Source organism: Anomalospiza imberbis, chromosome 6, assembly GCF_031753505.1.
Source record: "Anomalospiza imberbis isolate Cuckoo-Finch-1a 21T00152 chromosome 6, ASM3175350v1, whole genome shotgun sequence".
Taxonomy (NCBI): domain Eukaryota; kingdom Metazoa; phylum Chordata; class Aves; order Passeriformes; family Viduidae; genus Anomalospiza; species Anomalospiza imberbis.
In genome coordinates, this window is record NC_089686.1 from 45,993,408 (window position 1) to 46,017,214 (window position 23,807).

Genomic DNA, 23,807 nt, shown 5'->3' on the forward strand with positions numbered 1-23,807 from the left:
TGTCAAGGATTCTGCTTTCTATGGCCAGAAAGGGAGGGCTGGTTCTGGGGACCATTGCTGCACTAAGGGTAGGCTGGCCTGTGTATGTCTGTGGCTGCTGCCTCATGCACAGCTCCTGCTGAGTTTACATTGAGTCCCACTGATGCCTTTGTGCCTTTGTCTGTTTTCTCTGTCCCTGCTGTTTCCAACAGGCACAACTCCACCCACACCAAGCACACCAAAATCGACAACCACTACCCCGCCACCGGAGACTACCACCACCTCCACCAGCCCTCCAAGCTCAACAACAACAACCACAACAACGGTTACTGGATCACCAACAACCATCTCAACTCCTGGAAGTATGTTCCCAGCAGTAGTAATTCCCAACAAATTACTCTGCATCTAACTACACAACCGACAAATAATTATACGGTCCTGTTGTCATTTCTGACCTTCTACTGGGAGTACTGAAGGTCTGCGAGTACCTCCATTTGTGGCTCTGGATGGGATTAGGGATTGGTGTAACTTCTGGACATCGTAGGAAATGTCATGTGCCCAAAGCTGGCCTTTTGGTCTGGCTGTTTCAGAAGGAACAATTATTTAGGGGTCCTGGGGAGAAGGTTTTGACTTCCCTGACTCAGCAGTATTCCAAGGAGGTATTTCATCCTGGTGCCTCCTCTTAAACAGATTCTCAAGTAATGGAAATTTTGCTTTTACCTCTGTTGGTCTTAATCCTTCAGCTGGCCAGAATGTAGTCACTGGACCCATGGAGTGCAATTGGAGTGGGACTTGGTCTTGTGACACTTGCATTTCAGGCTTTATTTGGGCACAGCTGTGTGTAGTTTCCCGCCTTTCTCCTTTACCTTTTATTGTTAATGGTGTTCAGCTACTATAGGTGTAAGAAGGAAGGGTTCTTCTGCCAGGCTTTTGGGAACAGTTTCAGTCTGCATACTACCCTTTGCTGTGAACTGTGGTCTTTGGCTGATCAGATCCACTAGTACACTGGGAAGCCCTTTATCAGGCTGACACTGGAAAATCACATGACAAACAGGCAGGAAGATATTCCTGTGCATGCTTCCTTCCCTTATGACACATTCCCATCTCAGGTCTTGCTCGTTGTTTAGTGAGGTGTTCAGGTAATGAGGCAGAGATAGAAAGCTCCAGCAAGTTTGAAAGCATTATTCCTCCTCATCTCTTACCTATTGGTATGTCTCTCTGATTTGGTGAGAAGCACCTTCTAGCACAATCCCCAGTCTCCTAGCTAGGAAAGGAGGGCCATCACCCTTTCTCTGCATGGTTGTCAAGGATTCTTCTCTCTGGAGCCAGAAAGAAAGGGTTGGTGCTAGGTATCTTTGCTGTGCTAAGTGTGGGCTGATGCCTCTAGGTCTGGGGCACCTACCTCATGCACAGCTTCGGTTCAGTTCACACTGGGTCCCACTGATGCCTTTGCGCCTTTGTCTGATTTCTCTGTCCCTGCTGTTTCTAACAGGCACACCCAGCACAGCATCCCCTACACCAGAATTGACAAGCACTTCCACATCACCAGAGACTCTCAGCACCACCACCACCATCACTACCACCACCACTACCACCACCACCACCAGACCAACGACGACACCAACAACTGTTGGATCAACCTTGTCAACTCCTATAGGTATGATCTGAAACCAAGTAATTCCCGCCAAAAGCCCTGTGCCTCCAACTACAGCACCAGCAAATAATTCTCCGGCTCGGTTGTCATTTCTGGCCTTGCTGTGGGAGTAGTGAAGATTCATGAGCATCTCCATTTGTGGCTCTGGAAGGAATCAGGGATGGGTGTAATTTCTGGGCAACGTGGCCAAAGCAGACCCTTGTTCTGGCTATTTCATAAGGAACAAGGATTTAGGGGTCCTCGGGGAAGGTCTTGTCTTACCTGATTCAACAGTGCTCCAAGGAGGTATTTCATAGTTGTGCCCAGATTAGACAGATACTGAAGTGATGGGAATGTTGCTTTTGCTGCTATTGGACTTTGTGCTCCAGCCGTCCAGAATGTAGTCACTGGACCCCAGGTGTGCAGTTGGAGTGTGGCTAAAGTTTGTGGCCGTGGCATTTCAGACTCTGTTTGGTCACAGCTGTGCAGACATTCTTCTCTTTCTCTTCTCCGGTTTTGTTTCTGTGTCCATCTCTACTCCTTACCAGCTGTTTGGGCTGTGGGATGCTTCCATGGCTTTTGCTGGCTGAGCTTGGGGATTGGTTTCAGAGCTCAGATTGCCACTTTTGACCGACACAAGCTCTGGGCAGCTGGGCTATACCAGCGTTCCTGTTGGTGCTTGTCTCCAGTGATCTGTGTGCTGCTGGGAAGCGCTGGGAAGCACTGGAAAGCAGCTGAGGCTTTGTCAGCAGCATGTGTCCAGTGCCTGCTTTCCCTGTCGTTGGGTGCCTTCCCAGTGGTTGTTTTCTCTGTGAGATATTGAGGTGATGGGCATGGCCCAAGCCTCTGAGAGAGTGGCAGGAGTGTCTGTTTAGTCCCACTCTGCTGCCTGTATGGGTCTTATGTGAGAGGCTTATTGCACACGAGAGTCCATACAAGGCAAGTGACCCAGCTTTGGGGGACACACACAAAACTCACGAGTGCCTGAGTCCTGATTTGGGCCAGGAGTGGTTTGTAGGGCCAAGAAGGAGAGGCCTGGCCACACCATCGAGCTTTCTTATGGCCAGTGTTGGCTGAGTGCAGTAGCAGCCTGTGGGGCACTGCTGAGTGCGGGGGATGCCCAGAGCACCACCTGAGTGTGAGCTGGTGCCCTGCATTGTTGTCTCTGTCCTGTCTGTTTCTAACTGTCTGTCTTGTTGTCACCTCTCAGACTGTGAGTGCATCTGGTCGGACTGGTTCGATGTGACTTACCCGGATGGTTCTGACAGGGACAGTGGTGACTACGAAACCTTTGAGAACATTTGGAAGCAATACCCCTCCTGGGAGTGTGCGAAAGCTGAGAATATTTCCTGCCGAGCAGAGAAATTCCCTAACTCTTCCATTGCAGATTTAGGGCAGAAAGTGGAATGTAATGTTAATGTAGGGCTCATCTGTAACAACAAAGATCAGCAGATAGGAGGTATAATACCAATGCCAGTCTGCCTCAACTACGAGATCAGTGTCTGCTGCACCCCCAACAAACCAGAGTGTCTTCCAACTCCAAGCACCACGAGCACCACAACTTCCACAGCTTTACCCACAATGAGCACTGTGTCCCCTCCAATATCAACCACCGCTCCAACGACAACAGCAGAGACTCCCACCACCACCACCACCACCACCACCACCACGATGCCCCCCAGCAGCACCACCACTAGTGGCAGCACCTCCCAGACAACAACTGTTCCTATCTCAACAACACCTGTTTCAACTACTTCAAGTACATCCACGCCCACACCAACCCACACCACCACCACACCAACTCCAGGTACTTCTCTGATCTGTGCTTTCATGTGTTTCCTTGCTGTGGGGAACTGACGGTCTGTGAGCACCTCCATTAGTGCCTCTCTCTGGGATCTGAGATTGGACTAATTGTTGTGTATTCCCTGAAATGGCCTTTGCCCAAAGGTGGCCCTGGGGCTGGTTGTTTCAGAAGGAGCAAGAATACAGGGCTCTGTGTCCTCCTGTCCTGTGGAGATCCTCTTGTTACTGTGCATACATCCTTCCCTGACCACAGATTCCCATATCAGCTCTTACTCCACGAGTTAGTGGGGTGTTCAGGTAATGAGGCAGAGATAGAAAGCCCCCAGTAGATGAAAAGCATTACTCCTCCTCCTCTCTTCCCTATAGGTAGATCTCTCTGATTTTGAGAGAATCACCTTCCAGCACTATCCCCAGTATCATCACTAGGCAAGGAGGGCTGTGACCCTGTGTGTGCATGGATGTCAAGGATTCTGCTTTCTATGGCCAGAAAGGGAGGGCTGGTTCTGGGGACCATTGCTGCACTAAGGGTAGGCTGGCCTGTGTATGTCTGTGGCTGCTGCCTCATGCACAGCTCCTGCTGAGTTTACATTGAGTCCCACTGATGCCTTTGTGCCTTTGTCTGTTTTCTCTGTCCCTGCTGTTTCCAACAGGCACAACTCCACCCACACCAAGCACACCAAAATCGACAACCACTACCCCACCACCGGAGACTACCACCACCACCACCAGCCCTCCAAGCTCAACAACAACAACCACAACAACGGTTACTGGATCACCAACAACCATCTCAACTCCTGGAAGTATGTCCCCAATGCTAGTAATTCCCATAAAACCCCCTCTCCCTCTAACCACAGAATCAACAAATAATTCTCTGGTTCTGTTGTCGTTTCTGGCCTCGCTGTGTCAGTAATATAGGTCTATGCGTACATCCATTTATTGCACTGTGTGGGATCATGGATGTGTATAACTTAGGCTTTCCAGGAAATGATCTGTGCCCAAAGTTCATTTGGGCTGTTTCAGAAGTGATGAGGATGCTGGGGGCCCAGGAAGAATTTCTTGTATTTCTTGATTCAACAGTGCTCTGAGGAGGTATTCTGTCTTCCTGCCCAGCTAAGACATATGCTGAGCTGATTGAAAATGTTGCTTTTGCCGCTGTTGGACCATGTCCTTCACCTGGGCAGTATATAGTCACAGAACCCATGACATTCCGTTAGACAGTGACTTTGGTTTTTAGCAGTGGCATTTTAGGCACTGTTTTAGGCTCAGCTGATTTTTTCCTTCTCTCCTCCTTCTTGGCCATGTCTATGCTAATGTTTGGTTATAAATGTAGGAAGGAAGGATTCCTTTTCCATGCTTTTGGCTACATGCTGCCTCTTACAATGAACTGTGGTCTTTGGCTGATCAGATCTACTACTAGTCTGTGATGTCCTTTATCAGGGTGATGTTGGGAAAATCAAATGACTATGAGGCAGAAATATGTTCTGCTGCATGATCCATTTCCAGAGCACAGATTCCCCTCAGTTCTTACTCCATGAGTTAGAGAGGTGTTTAAGTAATGAGGCAGAGATAGAAAGCCCCAGTCAGATCCAAAGCATTCCTCCTCCTCATCTCTTTCCTACTGGTATGTCTCTCTAATTTTGTGAGAAGCACCTTCCAGCACCATCCCCAGTCTTTTCACTAGGAAAGGAGGGCCATCCCTTTACATGGATGTCAATGAGGTTCTTTTCTGGGCCAAGAAAGGAAGGGCTGGTGCTAGAAACCTTTGCAGTGCTAAGGGTAGGCTGACCTCTCCAGGTCTGTGCCAGCTGCCTCATGCATAGCTTCTGTTCAGTTGACATTGAGTCCCACTGATGCCTTTGTGCCTTTGTCTGTGTTCTCTGTCCCTGCTGTTTCTAACAGGCACAACTCCATCCACACCGAGCACAACAAAATCAACAACCACTACCTCGCCACCAGAGACTACCACCTCCACCACCAGCCCTCCAAGCTCAACAACCACTGTTCCTGGATCAACAACAACCATCTCAACTCCTCAAAGTACGTTCCCAAAAGCAATAATTTGCACCAAAACCCCTCTGCCCCCAGGAACAGAACTGACAAATAATTCTCTGGTTCTGTTGTCATTTCTGGCCTTGCTGTGGGAGTAGTGAAGGTCCATGAAATACCTCCATATGTGGCTATAGATGGGATCAGGGATGGGTGTAACTTCTGGGAATTCCAGGAAGAGTCCTGTGACCAAATCTGGCCCTTGGGCTGGCTATTTCATAAGGAACAAGGATTTAGGGGTTCTTGGGGGGAAGTCTTGTCTTTCCGGACTCAACAGTGCTTCAAGGAGGTATTTCATGTTGGTGCCCAGCTTAGACAGATGCTGAACCAATGGGTAACATTACTTTTGCAGCTGTTGGACAGTGTCCTTCAGCTGGCCAGAATGTAGTTACTGGACCCATGGAGTGCAGTTGGAGTGGGACTTGGTCTTGTAGCAGTGGCATTTCAGGCTGTGTTTGGGTTCAGCTGTGTAGACTTTCTTCCTTTTCTTCTCCTCCTATGCCCTCTGTGTGTTAGTGGTTGTCAGCTGTTAAACATGTAAGAAGGAAGGATTGTCCTGCCAGCCTTTGAGAGAACAGTTTCACTCTGCAGACTGCCTCTTGCTGTGTACTGTAACTTTTGGTTGATGCTAACTCTGATGAGATCCACTAATGCCCAGGGAAGCTCTGCATCAGACTGACATTGGAACACAGAAGGAAACATATGCTAATCATGTGCATGCTTCCATCCCTGATTACAGATTCCCATTTCAGCTCTCACCCCAGGATGTAGCAAGGTGTTCAGATGATGAGGCAGGGATAGAATGCCCCTGCCAGATACAAAGCATTGCTCCTCCTCATCTCTTACCTATTGGTTGGTCTGTCTGATTTTGTGAGAAGCACCTTCCAGCACCATCTTTAATCTCTTTACTAGGAGAGAAGGGCCATGACACTTTCTGTGTATGGATGTCACGGAGTCTTCTTTCTGGGGCCAGAAAAGAAGGGCTGGTTCTGGGGACCATTGCTGTGCTAAGAGTGGGCTGACCTCTCTAGCTCTGTGCCAGCTGCCTCCTGCACAGCTTCTGTTCTATTTACATTGAGTACCACTGATGCCTTTTGTGCCTTTGTCTGTTTTCTCTGTCCCTGCTGTTTCCAACAGGCACACCTCCACCCACACCAAGCACACCAAAATCGACAACCACTACCTTGCCACCGGAGACTCCCACCACCACCAGCATCCTGATGACAACAACCACTGTTACTGGACCACCAACACCCACCTCAACTACTTCAAGCACATCCTCACCAACACCAACATACACCACCACCACAACAACTCCAGGTACTTCTCTGGCCTGTGCTGTTGCTTGCTCCTGTCCTGTTGCCCTGAAGGTACATGAGCACCTCAAATTGTGTGTCTCAGATGGATCCGGGATGGGTATAACTTCAGGGCAACACAGGAACAGCCTTTGCTTAAAACTTGCTTTCATCTAGCTATTAATAAGGAACAAGGTTTTGTGGTTCTAGGGAAAAGGTCTTGGCTTCCCTGACAGAGAGCCTACTATGAAAAATTTTGTGCTGCTGCCTAGCTTACACAGATCTTGAACTGATTGGAAATTTTGGGCACTGGAATTTTAGGCACATTTTTCCCTCTCTCCTGTTCCTTTGCTCTCTTAGTGCAAAAAACATTTCAGTGGTTATAGATGTAGGAAGAAGGATTCCTCTGCCATCCTTTCAGAACAGTTTCATCCTGCAGACTGTGACTTTCTTTGAACTGTATCTTTGGCTGATCAGGTCCACTAGTACTCTGAGAAGCCATTTATCAGGGTGACATTGAGAAAACCGCCAGCCAATCAGGCAGGAACATGCTGCTGTACATGCTTCCTTCCCCGATCACAGATTCCCATCTCAGCTCTTAGTCCATGACTTAGTGAGAAGTTCAGGTAATGAGGCAGAGATAGAAAGCCCCAGCCAGACCCACAGCATTACTTCTCCTCATCTTTACCTATTGGTAGTTTCTCTGATTTTGTGAGAATCACCTTCCAGTACTATGCCCAGTCTCTGCTAGGAGAGGAGAGCCATGATACTTTCTGTGCATTGATTTCAAATATTCTGCTTTCTGCAGCCAGAAAGCTCGGGCTGGTGCTAGGGACCATTGCTGTGCTATGCTGAGCTCTCTAGCTCTCTGCCAGCTGCCTCATGTGCAGCTGCTCTTCAGTTCACATTGAGTCCTGCTGATGTCTTTGTGCCTTTGTTTTCTCTGTCCCTGCTTTTTCTAACAGTCCCACCTTCATCCACACCGAGCACACCAAAATCAACGACTCTGCCACCAGAGACTACCACCTCCACCACCAGCCCTCCGAGCACAACAACCACTCTTCCTGGATCAACAACGTCCATCTCAACTACTTCAAGCACATCCTCACCAACACCAACGTACACCACCACTACACCAACTCCAGGTACTTCTCTAGCCTGTGCTGTTTCTTGCTCTCATTCTGTGGTTGCCCTGAAGGTACATGAGCACCTCAAATTGTGTGTCTCAGATGGATCTGGGATGGGTGTAACTGCAGAGCATCCCTGGAAGAGCCGTTGCTTAAAACTTGCCTTTCATCTGGCTATTAAGAAGGAACAAGGTTTTGTGGTTCTGGGCAAAAGATATGGTCTTCCTTCACTCAAAAAGGCTCAGAGAAGGTGTTTCATGCTGATGCTCAGCTTACACATATCTTGAACTGATGGGAAATCTTGCCATTTTTTGGTGCTGGACCTCGTCTCTCAGCTGGCCAGAACACATTCACTGGACATACGTGCAATTGTGGCATGGCTTTGGTTTTTCAGTACTGGCATTTTAGGCACTGATTGGACATAACTGTGTAGATCTTCTTCCCACTCTCCCATTCCTTTACCCTGTCAGTGCTAATGCTTGTCAGCTGTTATAGATGTAGGAAGGATGGATATGCTTTTGGGAACAATTTCATTCTGCAGACTGTGACTTTCTGTGAACTGTGGTCTTGGCTGATCAGATACACTAGTACTCTGAGAAGCCACATATCAGGGTGACATTGTGAAAACCACATGCCAATCAGACAGGAACATACTGCTGTGCATGCTTCCTTCCCGGATCACAGCTTCCCATCTCAGCTCTTACCTGAGGATTTAGTGTGGTGTTCTAGATAATTACATGGAGATAGAAAGCCCCAGCAAGATCAAAAGCATTGCTCCTCCTCATCTCTTACCTATTGGTAGGTCTCTCTGATTTGGTGAGAAGCTGAGAAGCACCTTCCAGCACCATCTTTTTGCTCAGAGGGAAGGGACATGACCCTGTGTGTGTGCATGGATTTCAAATATTGTGTGTTTTGGGGGCCAGAAAGGAAGGGCTGGTGCTAGGGTGGTCTGACCTCTCAAGCTCTGTGGCAGCTGCCTCATGAGTTTTCTCTGTCCCTGCTGTTTCCAACAGGCACATCTCCATCCACACTGAGCACACCAAAATCGACAACCACTACCTCGCCGCCGGAGACTACCACCACCACCACCAGCCCTCCAAGCTCAACAACCACTGTTCCAACTACCACCACTATTCCAATTAACACCAGAACCCCGACAGTTCCACCCATTGAACCAATAAGTAATTCCCAGGGTTTCATATTCTTTGCTGGTTTTAGAAAGCCGGGTTTATTGGCAGCTTAACATGTGTTTTAGTTTCTATACTCTGCACTGCTGTAGTCAATTATATTTCAAAAACGTCCCAGGTAACCTTTCAGCAGCAATGTTGTATCTCCTACTGTCCCAGTTCATCTGCTTCTTTTAAAGGGCATGAAGTACATGAAGGAGTTTGCCTGCTCTCACCCAAATGTAAATTATGTTTCATTGAAGGACTGTTCTTGTGGCCTGCCTGGGCAGAACCAGTGTATCTTAATTCCTCTAACATTATTACTTTACTCTTATTATGTACACAGTGCTTCTCTCTCTACCACGTGTCACTTAGATCATGCTATAGAAGCACAAATAGATGGCTCTGAGGCTGGCCTGTGAGCATCATGAACACTTTTTAATATCGTAATAAAAAACTATTTAAAAAGAGTCTCCATTAGCAACCATAATGAAAACTGGCCATATGAAAAAGCAGAAAAGAGTCTTTTGGGTTCGTAGCATCCCAAAATAGCTTGTGTGTGAGTATTCTTAAAGGCCTGGGCATTAGAAATGGATGGAACACATTAGAATGCTCCAGGAATGGCTTGGTTTCTGTAGAATCAAATGACTCTGAGCATAATCAATGGTGGTATGAACATGCCACATGGAGCATCACAGGGAATAATGGTCTTTCCATAGAATATAGTATGACAGCAATACAGTATTAACCAGAGTTCATTGATCTACTCAGTGGATTCCCCTGGGATCTTGGACTGCTGGACTCTTCCATGCAATATAAAATTTAAATACTGCAGATGTTCCCTCTGACACTGATTGTTGATAAATTGTTTATATTAATGTCTCCTATGCAAGAGGTAGGATATTTTGTTAATAATCCCTCAGTGATGCAAAACCATTAATAAAACAATTTCTGCTTTATTTCTGTCTAAAGACCCTATGCTTAGGCTTGTTGAACTACATATGCTTAGTGGAAAATGAGATGACATTAGGAAGAAAATGCAATTTCCCTACTTAAAATACTCTGTTTTCTTCCTATCTTAAAGAGACATCTGAACCAGAGACAACGACAAAGACAAGCACTCCAGTTACTCCTTCAACTGCCCCTCTGCCAACAACAAGAACAACAGAAATAAGTACAGTGTCTACTGCAAGCACCACTAGCCAACAGTCAACATCACCAGTGTCAACAAGCCCAGTGACAACTACCACCCCTGAAGTCACTGAAACAGGATCAACCACCAAGACCACCACTTCCGGCCCCACGCCCTCAAGATCCGCCAGCACCACACCAGTAACAGAAACACCTACCCATGAGACCACTACCACCAGGACCTCAAGCCCTCCAATAGGATTATCTACCACCACTTCCACCCCTGGCACCACCACAACCTCTGGACCAAGCAGCCCTACAGGAACACAACCACCAGTATCAACAACCCCATTCACTGGAACAGGATCAACCATCAAGACCACCACTTCAGGCCCCACACCCTCAGTGTCCACTCCACCCACCACCACAGTAGGAACAGAAACAAGTACCCCAATGACAACCTCTGCAACTGTTACTACTCCAACAACATCACCCACATCAACCATCCCTGTGTCAACCACCACCTCTGGTACTACTCCAACACAAAGCTTTACCACCACTTCAGGAACCACCTCTAGTAGTTTTATCACAATCAACACAACAACCACAATCTCCACCACCTTCAAAACCTTTCCCCCTGTGTCAACTACTACATCTGGGCCTACTACAACATCAACTGCAGTCACCACTATAGGAAGCTCTACACACAGTACAACTCCTCCAGTTAATGGCTCAAGTTCAACTACAGGTCTAACACCAACCACTGCTAAAAAAACTTGTACTATTTTCCCTAATGAAACTTATGAGGTGAGTGGGTTTCATACTTCCATTGTGCTTTGGATGGAGACTAGACACATAACTTCAAGGTTAGAAATGCAAAGAGTAGACATTAATCTGGATAGGAAAGGAAGTATCAGTCTGTTCTATTTCCTTAGTTTTCTTGGGCATCAGCAGGACTTCCAATGATATTTGGATTGATAGCTTACATATTGCAACTAGCTCTTCAAGGATAATTTTTTTAAAGCTTTCTACAAGGAGATAGATCTCAGTTCAGTGTTTGTTGTAGGATAGCTCTGATGAAGAGGAAAACAAAAGCTAAGTGGTCCTGAGCTATCTTTTCTATTTCTGCTTTTGAATTAGTCTAGAGTGTGTAAAAATTGTTTGTGTGCTTACATCGCAGCCTAACAAAAATCCACAGGGCTGAATTTGGAATGAGTCATACTTGTTCACAGATTGGTTTCAGAAGAATGGTTCACAGATTGGTTTCAGGACTGTGAAACAGATCACTGCATTCAAATGCTTACAAAATTTGACTCAGAGTTCTTATTTTTATTCTTTTTTTTTGAACCCTCCACCTTTGACACAGACAAGTTCGTGTCCTGTACATTTCTAAAGCCTCATCATAGTTTAGATGCCTACCAACTTGCTCAGTAGATCTGCAGGAATAAAAATTATATGTGTCAGCAAAACTGGTAGAAGATAGGAGAAAACTTATGCAATCACAATGCATGAACATAACCACCTTGAACATTTTCCCCTGAACAGTTGGTGTTCACTGTAGCTTTAGATATTAATCTGTTCTAGGAATTCGTGGAAGGGAATTGATCATATATTGGCCACTCATATTGATCAGTGTCTTTCACTGTTCTTTAGAGAGGGTGTAAAGGTGATGAGATTAGGTGAGACATCTCACTTTTAGGTAGCTGAAATTAGAAAAGTGATTCTCATTTCGGTTTACTGGCTTGACTTTTGTAAGTAATGCTTTTCACTTAGCAGCTCTCAGTTCTAGCTTGTATTGCAGACCTAGATAGTGCTGACTGATGCACTTCCATCCTATTTTCAGATTTCTGATGGGGGGAAAACTTGTCAATAAACATATGGCTTTTTAGAAACCTGCCAAAGATATTCAGGCATAACTATTGTCAGTCTAACTGCTTCCTAAAGGTTTGTCTCTGTCTCCCCCCTCCCCCTCTCTTCAAACACAGCAAGGTGACTCATGGATACTCTGTAACTGCACTAAGGTTATATGTATAGAAGACAACATTGTCCAGGTGATTCCAATAATCTGCAATCCACCCCCGAAACCCACGTGTGCCAATGGACTGTCTCCTGTGCCAGTCATGGATGAAGATGGATGCTGTTGGCACTGGGAGTGTGATTGTAAGTATATATTTTGTTGAATATTTCATTTCCTGAGGAAACAATACTATTGTCAAGACCAACAGTATTTATCAGGGAACAAGTATCGTGCAAGGCTGTGACTCAGTCTTCTAGTGTTGGTTAGAATGCTCTGTTGATTCTTTGTAGCTAATTGAGTGATTGGCTTAAGTTGCCATTAGCTTTACATAACTGTTGTGTTAGTAGAGTAAATTGGTCTCCCAAAGAAGGATTTAAATGTCCAGATGCAGAATTTATAAGCTAGAAGCATATATATATATATATATATATATATATATATATATATATATTACTTGTTCAGACTATTGGTAAAGATATATCTATGGTACAGTTAATCCTATTCTCAGTTGTCTGTCATTAATGTCAGATGAACTGTGCATTGAAAGTGCCTGGTTTTTATTGATAACTTCTAGCTAATGAGTTCATGCATTGACATATACACTTCATTAAAATTTAAATGCCCAAAGTTCACTGAGGTGTTTCGCACATCTACAGATTTTCCTTGTAGTCTGATATGATTTTGTATGTTGCCATAAAGGCCTAATTTAACTATATGTTTTTTTAGGTTACTGCACTGGGTGGGGAGATCCACATTACATGACTTTTGATGGATTGTACTACAGCTATCAAGGGAATTGTACATATGTCCTTGTGGAAGAGATCAATAAGAAAGTTGACAACTTTGGAGTCTACATTGATAACTACCATTGTGATATACGGGATGTAGTGTCCTGTCCTCGAACGCTCATTGTGAGACACGAGACTCAGGAAGTGAGACTAACAACAGCACAACCAAATACTCTACAAGTAGAGGTACTAAAGAATGTTACCATTGATTTCTTGATTCAGATATTAATACTGCATCAACAGGATAATTATATTGACAAGGTTTGGGAAAAAAATTAATCTGTGTTTTAGATTCAGTAACAGTTTAGATTATAAAATTAGACTGCTTCAAAGCATTTCTTTACTCTGAATGTGGGGGAGAAAAAATTCTACAGCTTCTTGCCTTTTTAATTTCAAGTCTTTGCAGATCTCTCCTAAATACACAAGTGTGGGAAAATTGCTAAGAGTTAAGGATATAAAATAATTTATAATTAACAATAATGTAACAAAGGAAAACAACATGGAATGGGAGGAGATAATGTAAGGCAGACACAACAATAAAGTGCTAGCCTGAAACATTTTTTAAAAGCACCATTCGTAGCTTTGACTTGTGTCATCTTTTTAATTTTTCAGAGTAGGGCACTTATATTTTCATTCCATTGATAAATGTGGTGTCAAGGTTTTTGGGCTTCAAAATTAGTGAGAAGTGTTTGGGGCTTTTTTGTAGCTTTTTACTGTTTGTTCGGTTTATTTTTCTACATTTCTGTGTGAGAATATTACAAGTTAGGTTGCAACATAGTGCTGAAAATTTACAACATTTAGGCCTCTTTTTTTTCTCTAAAGCAAAGAAATCTCTGATTGCTGAGTGAAAGTAGTAGTATTAGTTTCACAGGTATATCATGGCTACTGTATTTAAATAAATAATACAGTTTTAGTCTTATTTCCATTATTTAATTTTCCTATAAGCACGTTCCCTTTATGCCACGAAACCTAAAACTTTATACCATATGAATTTAGGAGAATTTTATATTCCACTTTCATGAGGAGTCCTTGGTGCCATAGTCACTCTAATAAGTTTGTTGAATGTTAGGATTTATCTGGTTTAAACCTTGAATAACTTCATTTGTCAGAGGTTAATGGGCTTTTTGTGGCTCAGAGAAGAAAAGTTTGACTTTCTAGTAACAAAGGAAACACAGGAACATTTGTTACAAATTCAAATGATATTATTTACCTTTACATTCTCTCTGGAAAACAAAGGAACAGTCAATTGTTTTGAAAAGTCAAACTAAATTTATGCCTCTTTTCTGTTTTCCGTTATTTATTAGGTGACAGTAAACAACCAGCTTGTGGCTTTGCCTTATAAGAAGTTTGGTGTGAGGATCTACGAGTCGGGCATAAATCGTGTTGTGGAAATTCCTGAGCTGAAAATGAATGTGTCCTACAATGGCTTGTCCTTTTCTATCAGAATGCCCTACAGCCTGTTTGGCAACAATACCCAGGGACAGTGTGGTAAGGCTTATTCTTCCAATTTTTGCACTCTCAGAAAACCACTGTAAACAGCCCAGCTGCAAAGATAAATGGCATTTCTTAACAAATCTGTGAGTTAATTCTTTCTGCCCGTACCACCCTTAGGTACTTGCAATAACAACACGGCAGATGACTGCATGCTGCCAAATGGAAACATTGCAGAAAACTGTGAAACCATGGCAGATCATTGGCAAGTTGTTGATCCTTCCAAACCACAGTGCTCTCCAGGCCTAGTTCCTACAGGTTCACCTAGCACAACACCAACACAGCCTTGCAAAGAATCTTCCATCTGTGAACTTCTTTTGGGAAGGTAACAATCCTCCTGGTTTTACAAGCCTTTGGTCTTTGATTTAAATGGAAATTTTAGGATTAATTTACCAGTGGAAAGTGTTTCTAACTATTTCTCCATTTTTTGTACCTTTATGATTTGCTTCTACTCCTTTCTCTTTTTCTGGTTTTTATTTTTTGCTGACAGTTTCTTTCAACCCTTGGCTGCCACATTAACTGTCGCTGATGTCCCCATGTTCTTCTACACTCTCTGCCCTCCCCTGTCCCATGTTGTTGCCTTTTCCCACATTTACTTAGCAGAAAACAGAGTCCAGCTGAAAACAGAGATCTTAATTTTTAGAACACTATGTCAGAACTGAAAAAGAAAAAAGTCAAAATCGCTTTAAAGAGATAGCACATGGTTGCACCCAATAATATACAACTCCTGGACTCAAAATGTTGGTGTCAAAGTGTTTTGTAGGTGAGGGAAGAATATTTTAAGATATATTGGAAGGTCACTATCTGGATAAGTGTTCTTAGCACAAATCTCTCATTAATAGTCCGTATCCACATCTCTTTAATCTCCTATGTCCACTGTTGCCACATCATAACATGTTAAGCACATTGAAAAATATATGAATTATTCAGTAACTAATAATGATAAATATTTCTGTTTCTAGTGTGTTCAAGCCATGCCATGCATTTGTCCAGCCTGAGAAGTACTATGCAGCCTGTGTTTTTGACAGCTGTATACTTCCCAACCTAGACCTGGAATGCTCAAGTCTGCAGATCTATGCTGCCACCTGTGCTGATCAAGGCGCATGCATTGACTGGAGAAAATATACCAATGGTGTATGCTGTAAGTATCTGGCCATAATAATTCATCTTGAATTATTAAGGAAGATTATGTGGAACTGTTTCAACAGTAAGGTAATACTGCTTTCAGAGTAATGAAGGCACCAATAAATTACATCAGCTGCTCTCCATAAGTAATTTTGCAGGTAACATTTTTAACAATGGAAATGATAAATCAGCCTGCAAAAAAATACATGTATTGACTGTGCCAGAAACATCTGTATCAGTACATACATTTTTTGTATGCAGGCAGTTCTATGCTTTGCAGGCATCAGCAGATTACTCTCTATTTGGTGACATGTACATTAGTTTTCATCTGTAGTAAGAGCACAAAGGGAAGGATGACACTCCCCTTTGAGAACTTGTGCAAAAGAGACTAAAATTATGTGAAAAAATTGTAGTCAAGATGTAGACTCTTGGCTTTATCACCTTAGTGTAAAGTACAGTATTATATCTCTATGGCTAAATTGCACAAAATTATTCCATTTAGACACATAAGTCTATCTGGAATTTTTCCTCTTTGCTTCTCAAGATTGTCATTGATACATAGGAAAATGAGTGAACAGTATTTAAATTCTTGTCATAAGCTCATGGGGCTTTTATACGATACTGCTACTGAGCCGTTCCTCCTTTTTGTGCTTCCATTCCAGCTCATGAATGTCCTTCAGGTAAAGAATACAGAGCATGTGGTCCTATTAAAGAGATGACCTGCAAATCAAGGTAAAAAATTCCTTCACAGTTAGTTATAGCTTGTACAACTATTCAGTTGTATCTAATGCACAGGTGAATGAGCAAAATCAACCTCCTCTCATGTCTTAAATTGACTGTCAAATTTATTAGCACTATTCTGTTGATCCTAAATCTGGATGCCTGAACTGTTTCTGTTTCTGTTGTTTGGCTATATCAAACACAGACACTGCAAACCCCAATCACAAATGTGGAGATCATTTGCCACTGTATTTTCGGTGAAAGGCATAACCCTTCTTTATGTGTCTATGACATTAATGGTCTTCCTCTGAACATTTTATCTCACAGAGGACAGAATGAGACATCAACTAAACAAGTGGAAGGCTGTTTCTGTCCTAATGGAACCATGCTGTATGACTCTGGTGTGGATGTCTGCGTGAAAACCTGTGGTGAGTTTTACTGCTTCACTTGGATGCATGTTTGTTTCCTCTTTGTTTCCTTCCATGTATATAACAAAGATTTGACTGTATGCAGTGCTCATATAATGTATAGTAGAGATGCCTCCTGTTATATGACTGGTAATGGAAATTTATTTTGGTATTTTCCAGGCTGTGTTGGAGTGGATATGATACCAAGAGAGGTATGATGCTGTATGCTTTTGGATTTCAAGTAGAAGTTTGGGTGGGGAAAGGAGAGTGGTCTCCACTGGTACAATCTTGTTTTATCATCTCTGTACTTTGTATTCCTGGTTTTACTTCTGTTCCTTTTAATTGGTTACTATGCAATCGCTCATTTTATTGTTTTTCAATGGCAGTTTGGAGAAAAGTTTACAGTGGACTGTCAGGACTGTATTTGCCTGGAAGGTGAACATGGCATTGTATGTGAGCCTCATGTATGTGAACAAAAGAAGGTTACTTGTGATGGAGAAGGCTTCTATGAGGTCACTGAAGTCAATCCTAAAGACTCCTGCTGCCCTCTTTTCACTTGCAGTGAGTTTATACTCTTGTTTTCCTCTTGGAAATAGAAAGGAAAAAAGACTGAACTACCTTAGTACCAGAGATTTACAGCAGGGAGTCACAAAATAGTATCTTTCCTCATGCTTTTTAAAATCAGCTTGCCCAGTGCTAGGGAAAATACATTTAATATTGCAATGATTCAATATAACTGAATTTATAGTCATGGGACTCAAAATAGCTAAAGCTGTTCTTGTGTTCAGGGCCACATTTTATTTAAGCAAAATGCAGAGAGATTATGGAATTCTCTGTGGATTTTCATTTTCCAGCAGTTGCCTCAAATCATGGAGAGAGTAGGAGTTGTTCCCTACTTCTTCGTATAGAATGGTGATACTTTATAAACACACCATAATTGCATAGTAGAAAAAAATTCATAAACTAATATTCAGTATCCCATATCCAGTGCCTGGATTTATGAGGAAAAACATGCTCCCTATCTGCAGTTTGTTTCTTTGAAGAGAATCTGGACTGTTTCCTAGCAATGGAAAGTTCATCCTAAGTGCTTTGATAGGTGTTTATTTCTTGTAGCTGTTATTTAGTATATTGGTGTGATTTCTGGCTTATTCTTTTTTTTTTTTTTTTCCCTCAGAATGCAATACAAGCCTGTGCACAGCTAAAGCTCCCAAGTGCTCGCTGGGATTCGAAGTTCATTCTTATATTCCCAGTGGTCAGTGCTGTCCTGTATACCAGTGTGGTAAGTCCCGTGGAAATATACTACAATGATTAGCCTTATGGTTTTATTTATTACATAATTTAGCACTACACTCAATAAGACTGTATGCAATAGCCTGTTGAAAGAGGTGTTAAACACAGATTCTACAAATTCACTACTATTAAAATTGGTTATTAGTGCTATAGTTATGAAACTAGGAAATCAGATATAGCTCAGGTGACTCAAGTTCAATTTCCTGCTTATAAATACACGTAAGAACAGCTACAGAATTAACTGGGATGATGGTCTCAGCTTAATCTAGCAAAAAGTCCCTAGAAGCATTCCCAGTAGAAGACAGATTTACAGCTCTTGGTAACTGAAACAAGGAAGAGCTTTTATCTGTTAAGTGAACATTCTTGGCGATGAACTGGACTGCATATTTTGGGACAAATCTTTTTCCCTTCTTGCACATGCAGTATTAGTTTTTATACTTTACACTTGTCCTATCTGCTACCAGAACTGGGGAATAACCATATGAATTGTGATTCATTGTGGAAAAAATTAGTTGGATTGGAGTGGGGTGAAGACATTTTTTATTCATTTTTCCTATCTAAACATCTAACTCTTTGCTTATTAACAGTTCCCAAAGGGGTTTGCGTACACGAGAATGCTGAGTTCTTGGTAAGTTCCTGTTTCCATAGTCTTCTAAAAATGCTTTAAAGACCACTTAGTATACTTGATCAGAAGTGCTATGAAAAGGTTTATCCAGTACAACAAATATTTTAGAAATTTTCAAATTTCTGTCAGGAGTTTATCAATTTCAAAAAGCCTAAATCTTTTTTGAAAAGTTTCCTGTGTAAGAAAGAAATTGAAGAGCTGCATGTATGTCAGTACCATAGAGGAATTTGGGTTAAGTGTGCTGACATTTAATAAAGTCAGTCCACATTTACTGTCAGCACATTATTGCAGTTTTAAGACTCTTTTCAAAAATTAAAAGACATCTAAATAAGCATTATTCTAACCAAATTTAGATTTCTAATTATCTTGGGTCTAGTAATTGTACCTTTTCTTTTAATATCAGAGTTTGTCATTGCTATACAGGACTTCAATAAAAACACATTAAATTACATTCAGGATTTAAAATGTTGTCTTCTTAAATAACTACCCAAATAGCTATCCAGTTGTCTTTATGATTTTTTTCTTTTCCATTGCTTCATTTACAGATTTTTAAAAAATTATTAAATGTCTGTTTAAACATGTAATAACTCATTAATATGTGATTTTTTTTCCTTAAAATGTTTAGCCCAACTCCTCAATCTTTGTTGACAAGTGTCAGAATTGTGTCTGCACAAATGATGTTAATATCAGCACTCAACTGAATATCATCTCCTGTGAACGTGTCCCCTGCAACACAAACTGTCAACCAGTAAGTGGCAAACTTAAAGAAACAAAAGACCCCAAAATACCCATATATGTGAACTCCAGTTTGATCAATGAGTGGTATTAAGCAAAGGAGAGGGAATTGAAACTCAGAGACCAACTCCAGCATGGATATCAACTATTCTTTGAGCAATCTACGGCCTGAGATTGACTGTGTAACTGTCAGTATTCAGTTCACACTGGCAGAATTAGCTGGGAAATTTCTGTAGACCACCTTGTGGAGTAATATTTAATTATTATGCATATTTATTCTAGTGCTTTATTCCATTTATAACCTGCTTCTATTACTTGTCTCCTGTTGGTTGGGACACAAAAAGGCACAAATCTTTAGTGCACTTCAAAGTGAAATCAATTAATGGATTCACATGTTTTCATTTATTTTCCAAAAATTATAGTGCTATTGTTTTTAATTACTTTTAATTTCTAGGGATATGAACTTAAACCAGTGAAAGGTGAATGCTGTGGAAAATGTGTGCAGACCAAGTGTATTATACACACAGCAGAAAATTCTGAGCTCATCTTGAGTGTAAGTATGCTCTATGTCTTACTTCTCCACCAAATCTGTAAAGTTCCCAGTTCCAGAAAGGAAACATCTCCTTGCCAGAGACAAGGCTTTAATATAAGTTTGCACCTGAAAGATCAAAATCTTATCTAAAGCAAAGCCTAGCTTTTTGACCTGAAGGTAGGTCTCATGAAATAAAATTATCTGTAAGGCCCTTCCTGGAATGAGAAATCCAATACCCTTGGAAGGGATTTTCTTCCAGTGTCTGGAAGCTTGGGCTTTTCTATGTTATTTGATTTCTATATGCTGAAAAACACTATAAAAACCTGCATATGAAACAATTCTATTGCCCTAGCAGGATGAAGGTTTAGAGTCTTTCTTAATTAGCATAAACCAGTCTAGCTTTTTGAAGGCAAAATCCATTGGCACGGATGATTTTGTTAAAGTACTCCATGTACTTTAGAGACATTTTTCTTTCTCAAGGAAAATGAGAAATCATATAAAACTGAAATTCTCTCCATGTATAGCATATTGCAATACATGTCATGATCTGTATCCCAAATGGCTGTTAACCTAAAAATAACTGACTAGGAAACAAGATGAAAGTCATTATCAGAGGGTGAGAAAATTTCTGTCTAAGCTCTCCTCAGCTTTCCTTATTATATTTTGCATTTCACTTTCAGCCTGGAGACTTTAAAAATGATCCTCACAACAACTGCACCATTTATAGCTGTGCAGATATTCATGACCAGCTTATCGCTTCCACGTCTGAGATTACCTGTCCAGCATTCAATGAGGAGAGCTGCAAACCTGTAAGTAAAAATGGAAAATTTACCCTCTCCTCCATACATAGATTACTCATTTTAATTCAGCCATCTAACTAACAACAAAAGTAAAATTTAGCTCTGATGGCCTTTCGTCATAATTTCTCAGTCCTAAGGGCAGAAGTTCCAGATGCATCCATGCACAGCCCTATAGAGCATATAAAATAAGATAGCCGGGTGAGAATTCACCCAGGTATAATTGGTAGCTGTCTCTCAGTAGCCAAAATACTGGTCAGCACCAAGATACTGAATCTTTGCTGACTGCTTTGTTTGGGGTTCTGTCTCAACAAGAACCAGGTTTCCTTGAATGTTACAGAAACACAAGCTGTTCAGTCAGTAAGTAGGCTGCCAGTAACACTGTGCATAGTCCCCATTCAAATACAGAGGACTCTGAGAAACCATTTTTCAGAATTGCTTCTGAGCAAAAATTTCATTATGTTAACTGTAGACTTCCTTCAAAGAATTGTTTGTATTTTCACAATCCTTTGTAAATTGATAAATTTCAACTCAGGAAGAGGCTGTCATCTTTACTTATTTAGATCAATGTTACAGTACAATAACCAGTTTTCACTTGTTATTTCCAGCCTCTGAAGAATTGTTCTCCTCAGTTTTTTGCCTTAATGCCTTTTTAATATAGAAAAATAATATAATGTAATTTTTTTGTTTCTTTTTTATTTTAGGGAACTATTTCATTCTTACCTAATGGTTGTTGCAGAACCTGTAAGTATGCCAGTGTATCTGAATCAACAATACAGGGAATGAATAGTCTTCTTAAATCAGCCCATTTCCCAGATAAATTTGTATTTAAATAGATACTTCTATGTTTATATTTGTTATTCCAAGCCTTCACTGTCTGATCTCTCTGGAGGAGTTGAACCTGACGCAAAAAGACACTTAAGGCAATTCTTTAAGTGCACTAGTGAAGCCCAGGGAATGCTGAGGTGCAAGGGATTTCTGGAGCTATTTCACTGAAAGTATTTTCTGCTCTTTCCCTGCAGGTGCCCCTCTGGACAGCAGCACACCGTGCTCTGTGCGCCACAGAAAAGATTTTATCGTCTACAATGGCTGCCGCTCCGTGGACAGAGTTGACTTGACTGAATGTGAGGGAACATGTGGAACCTTCTCGCTGTAAGTAAACTCAGCAGACAATGAGATTTAAGTCCTGGTGGCACTGAACTTGTTTGTATAAAAGGAACAATAAATAGTAAACTACACAATGCTAGAAGACCTGGAACTATCTGCTTCATGAATCATGGACATAAAATCATGGAATCTGAGACAGGCAAGCTGATTTGTCGTAATACAAAGCAGAAAAGTGTATTAAATTGTCTTGGGATTCAGACAGCTCTGATAAAGCCTATTCATCCATTAAGAGCTGGCTTTGTGTCAGTCCACCTAGGGTAGAAATCATCACAAAAGAACATGGATTATTTCCTGTAATGAGAATGAGCCCAGAGAGCAGTCAGACTTGACAACTGGAAGTGGAAAAGCTGTTTCTCAACAGTTAACACCTAAAATGAAATACACCTACATCTTTCAAAGGAAGATTCAAATATGTACAATTTTTATACAATGAAGAAATGAGAAAACAAATGCTTTAGGTGTGGTGTTAGTAGAGTGACTTGACTCTACATTTTTTCTCTGAAATGAGAGACTATATAAAAAATTGGCTATGAGAAAGTGGTTAGTAGGAAACCTGGTAGTGAGCTACTAAAACACTGGAAAAACAACTCTCCAAAGAAACTGTCATCTACTGCCTATCACTGAGTCTGCCACAGTGCACCTTACATGGATGAAAACTGATCTTTAGTATCACAAGGAACTCTGAGAAGTCAGGGAATTTATTAGTATTTTGAAATTCTTAGGGTCTTGCTGTTGTTGCTTCTGCCAAATACAAGAAAAAGATGGATATTGTCATAGTTTATAGCCTGATATTGACAAATTCTTCAGGTTAGGAATGGTGCTTAGGAAGCTGATGAACACAAGAGTGCAGAAAATACTTTGCGGTGAGATGGGAACAGAATGAGCTGCTGCTTCCCCTTCATGTTAACAGTGCCCTGATTGGGTTAGGCAGTTAGATTTTATAATCACTGCTCTGTCAGATGAGCTTAGCACTTCCATTAGCCACAACTGTGGCTCTTCTCACAGGAGTTCTGTACCTGATTTCACCCTCTCCTGTGTGTTGGCTTCTGACACTGAGTAATGTTGCCATTTTGCATGTTGACAGATACTCTGCTGAGGCCAATTCTATGGACCACAGCTGCTCCTGCTGCAGAGAAACAAGTGCCACTGAGAAGCACGTGGTTCTGAAATGCCCCGGTGGGCACTCAATGTCACACAAGTACCTCTATGTGGAGAGCTGCAGCTGTCAAGACACTGAATGCCAGGCCACAGTCCAATGAGCTGCAGAACAATGAAGAAAATGGCAAGGCGAGCACCCTGAACTGGATCAAGAGAGCCATCAGCTTAACATCAAAATGAAGGCAAAAAAACCCTGGCATCATTAACTAAAAGGACTGTGAACCATTCTTAGTTTCCTTGACTATTTTTGAACTTTACTTTTCCCAGTAACTGCATCCTGTTTGTTCTCTAATAAATTAACTGTGCCCTATTTATTTGTGCACAAAATAAGAACACAATTTTGTATTCTTACAAGTGCACAACCTCTTGGTTCCTTTCCAAATCTTCTTATTTTTCTCTGAATGATTAAAAGCACATCTCAAAAAGCATGGCTTTTGTACTTATTCGTATACAGTCTTGATGAGTTTGAGTTTGGAGAAGAAAAGTTATTTTTCAAGTTATAGGAAGTCAAATGGTTTCCTAAATTTTTGGGGTATCTACTCCTGGCTCCTTAAAAGCTGATCAGATTTTGCTGTTCAGAAGACCTAATCTATAAGGTGGGAGAGAAGATGATGCTCTCTGCCAAAACATAGGCAAAGATGAATACTGATCATGAAATTATTCAGATGACTTGGAGAAACTTCTAGTTCAGCACCAGAACTTACTTTAGCAGAGCTCTGTATGTTACAACTGTCTCAGTTCATTGCAATTATGTATTTTAACTAAAAAAGTATAT

The 23,807-nt window shown here is 41.7% G+C and overlaps 1 protein-coding gene across 1 annotated transcript in view; it reads left to right on the plus strand.

Annotated features, from left to right (window-relative positions):
* Nucleotides 1-23,460, plus strand: part of MUC2 (mucin 2, oligomeric mucus/gel-forming) — a 60,877-nt gene extending 37,417 nt beyond the window's left edge. The window contains exons 34-56 of the mRNA XM_068193894.1: nt 192-341; nt 4,066-4,215; nt 5,315-5,452; nt 6,599-6,781; nt 7,722-7,901; nt 10,134-10,987; nt 12,166-12,340; nt 12,924-13,171; nt 14,290-14,473; nt 14,597-14,801; nt 15,439-15,617; nt 16,264-16,333; nt 16,649-16,749; nt 16,909-16,940; nt 17,115-17,289; nt 17,903-18,007; nt 18,606-18,646; nt 19,269-19,391; nt 19,833-19,931; nt 20,591-20,719; nt 21,412-21,451; nt 21,730-21,859; nt 22,959-23,460. Coding sequence (XP_068049995.1) covers nt 192-341; nt 4,066-4,215; nt 5,315-5,452; nt 6,599-6,781; nt 7,722-7,901; nt 10,134-10,987; nt 12,166-12,340; nt 12,924-13,171; nt 14,290-14,473; nt 14,597-14,801; nt 15,439-15,617; nt 16,264-16,333; nt 16,649-16,749; nt 16,909-16,940; nt 17,115-17,289; nt 17,903-18,007; nt 18,606-18,646; nt 19,269-19,391; nt 19,833-19,931; nt 20,591-20,719; nt 21,412-21,451; nt 21,730-21,859; nt 22,959-23,133 — 3,866 coding nt within the window. The 3' untranslated portion in view covers nt 23,134-23,460. The remainder of the gene's footprint in view (nt 1-191; nt 342-4,065; nt 4,216-5,314; nt 5,453-6,598; nt 6,782-7,721; nt 7,902-10,133; nt 10,988-12,165; nt 12,341-12,923; nt 13,172-14,289; nt 14,474-14,596; nt 14,802-15,438; nt 15,618-16,263; nt 16,334-16,648; nt 16,750-16,908; nt 16,941-17,114; nt 17,290-17,902; nt 18,008-18,605; nt 18,647-19,268; nt 19,392-19,832; nt 19,932-20,590; nt 20,720-21,411; nt 21,452-21,729; nt 21,860-22,958) is intronic.
* The last annotated feature ends 347 nt before the right edge of the window (nt 23,461-23,807 follow it).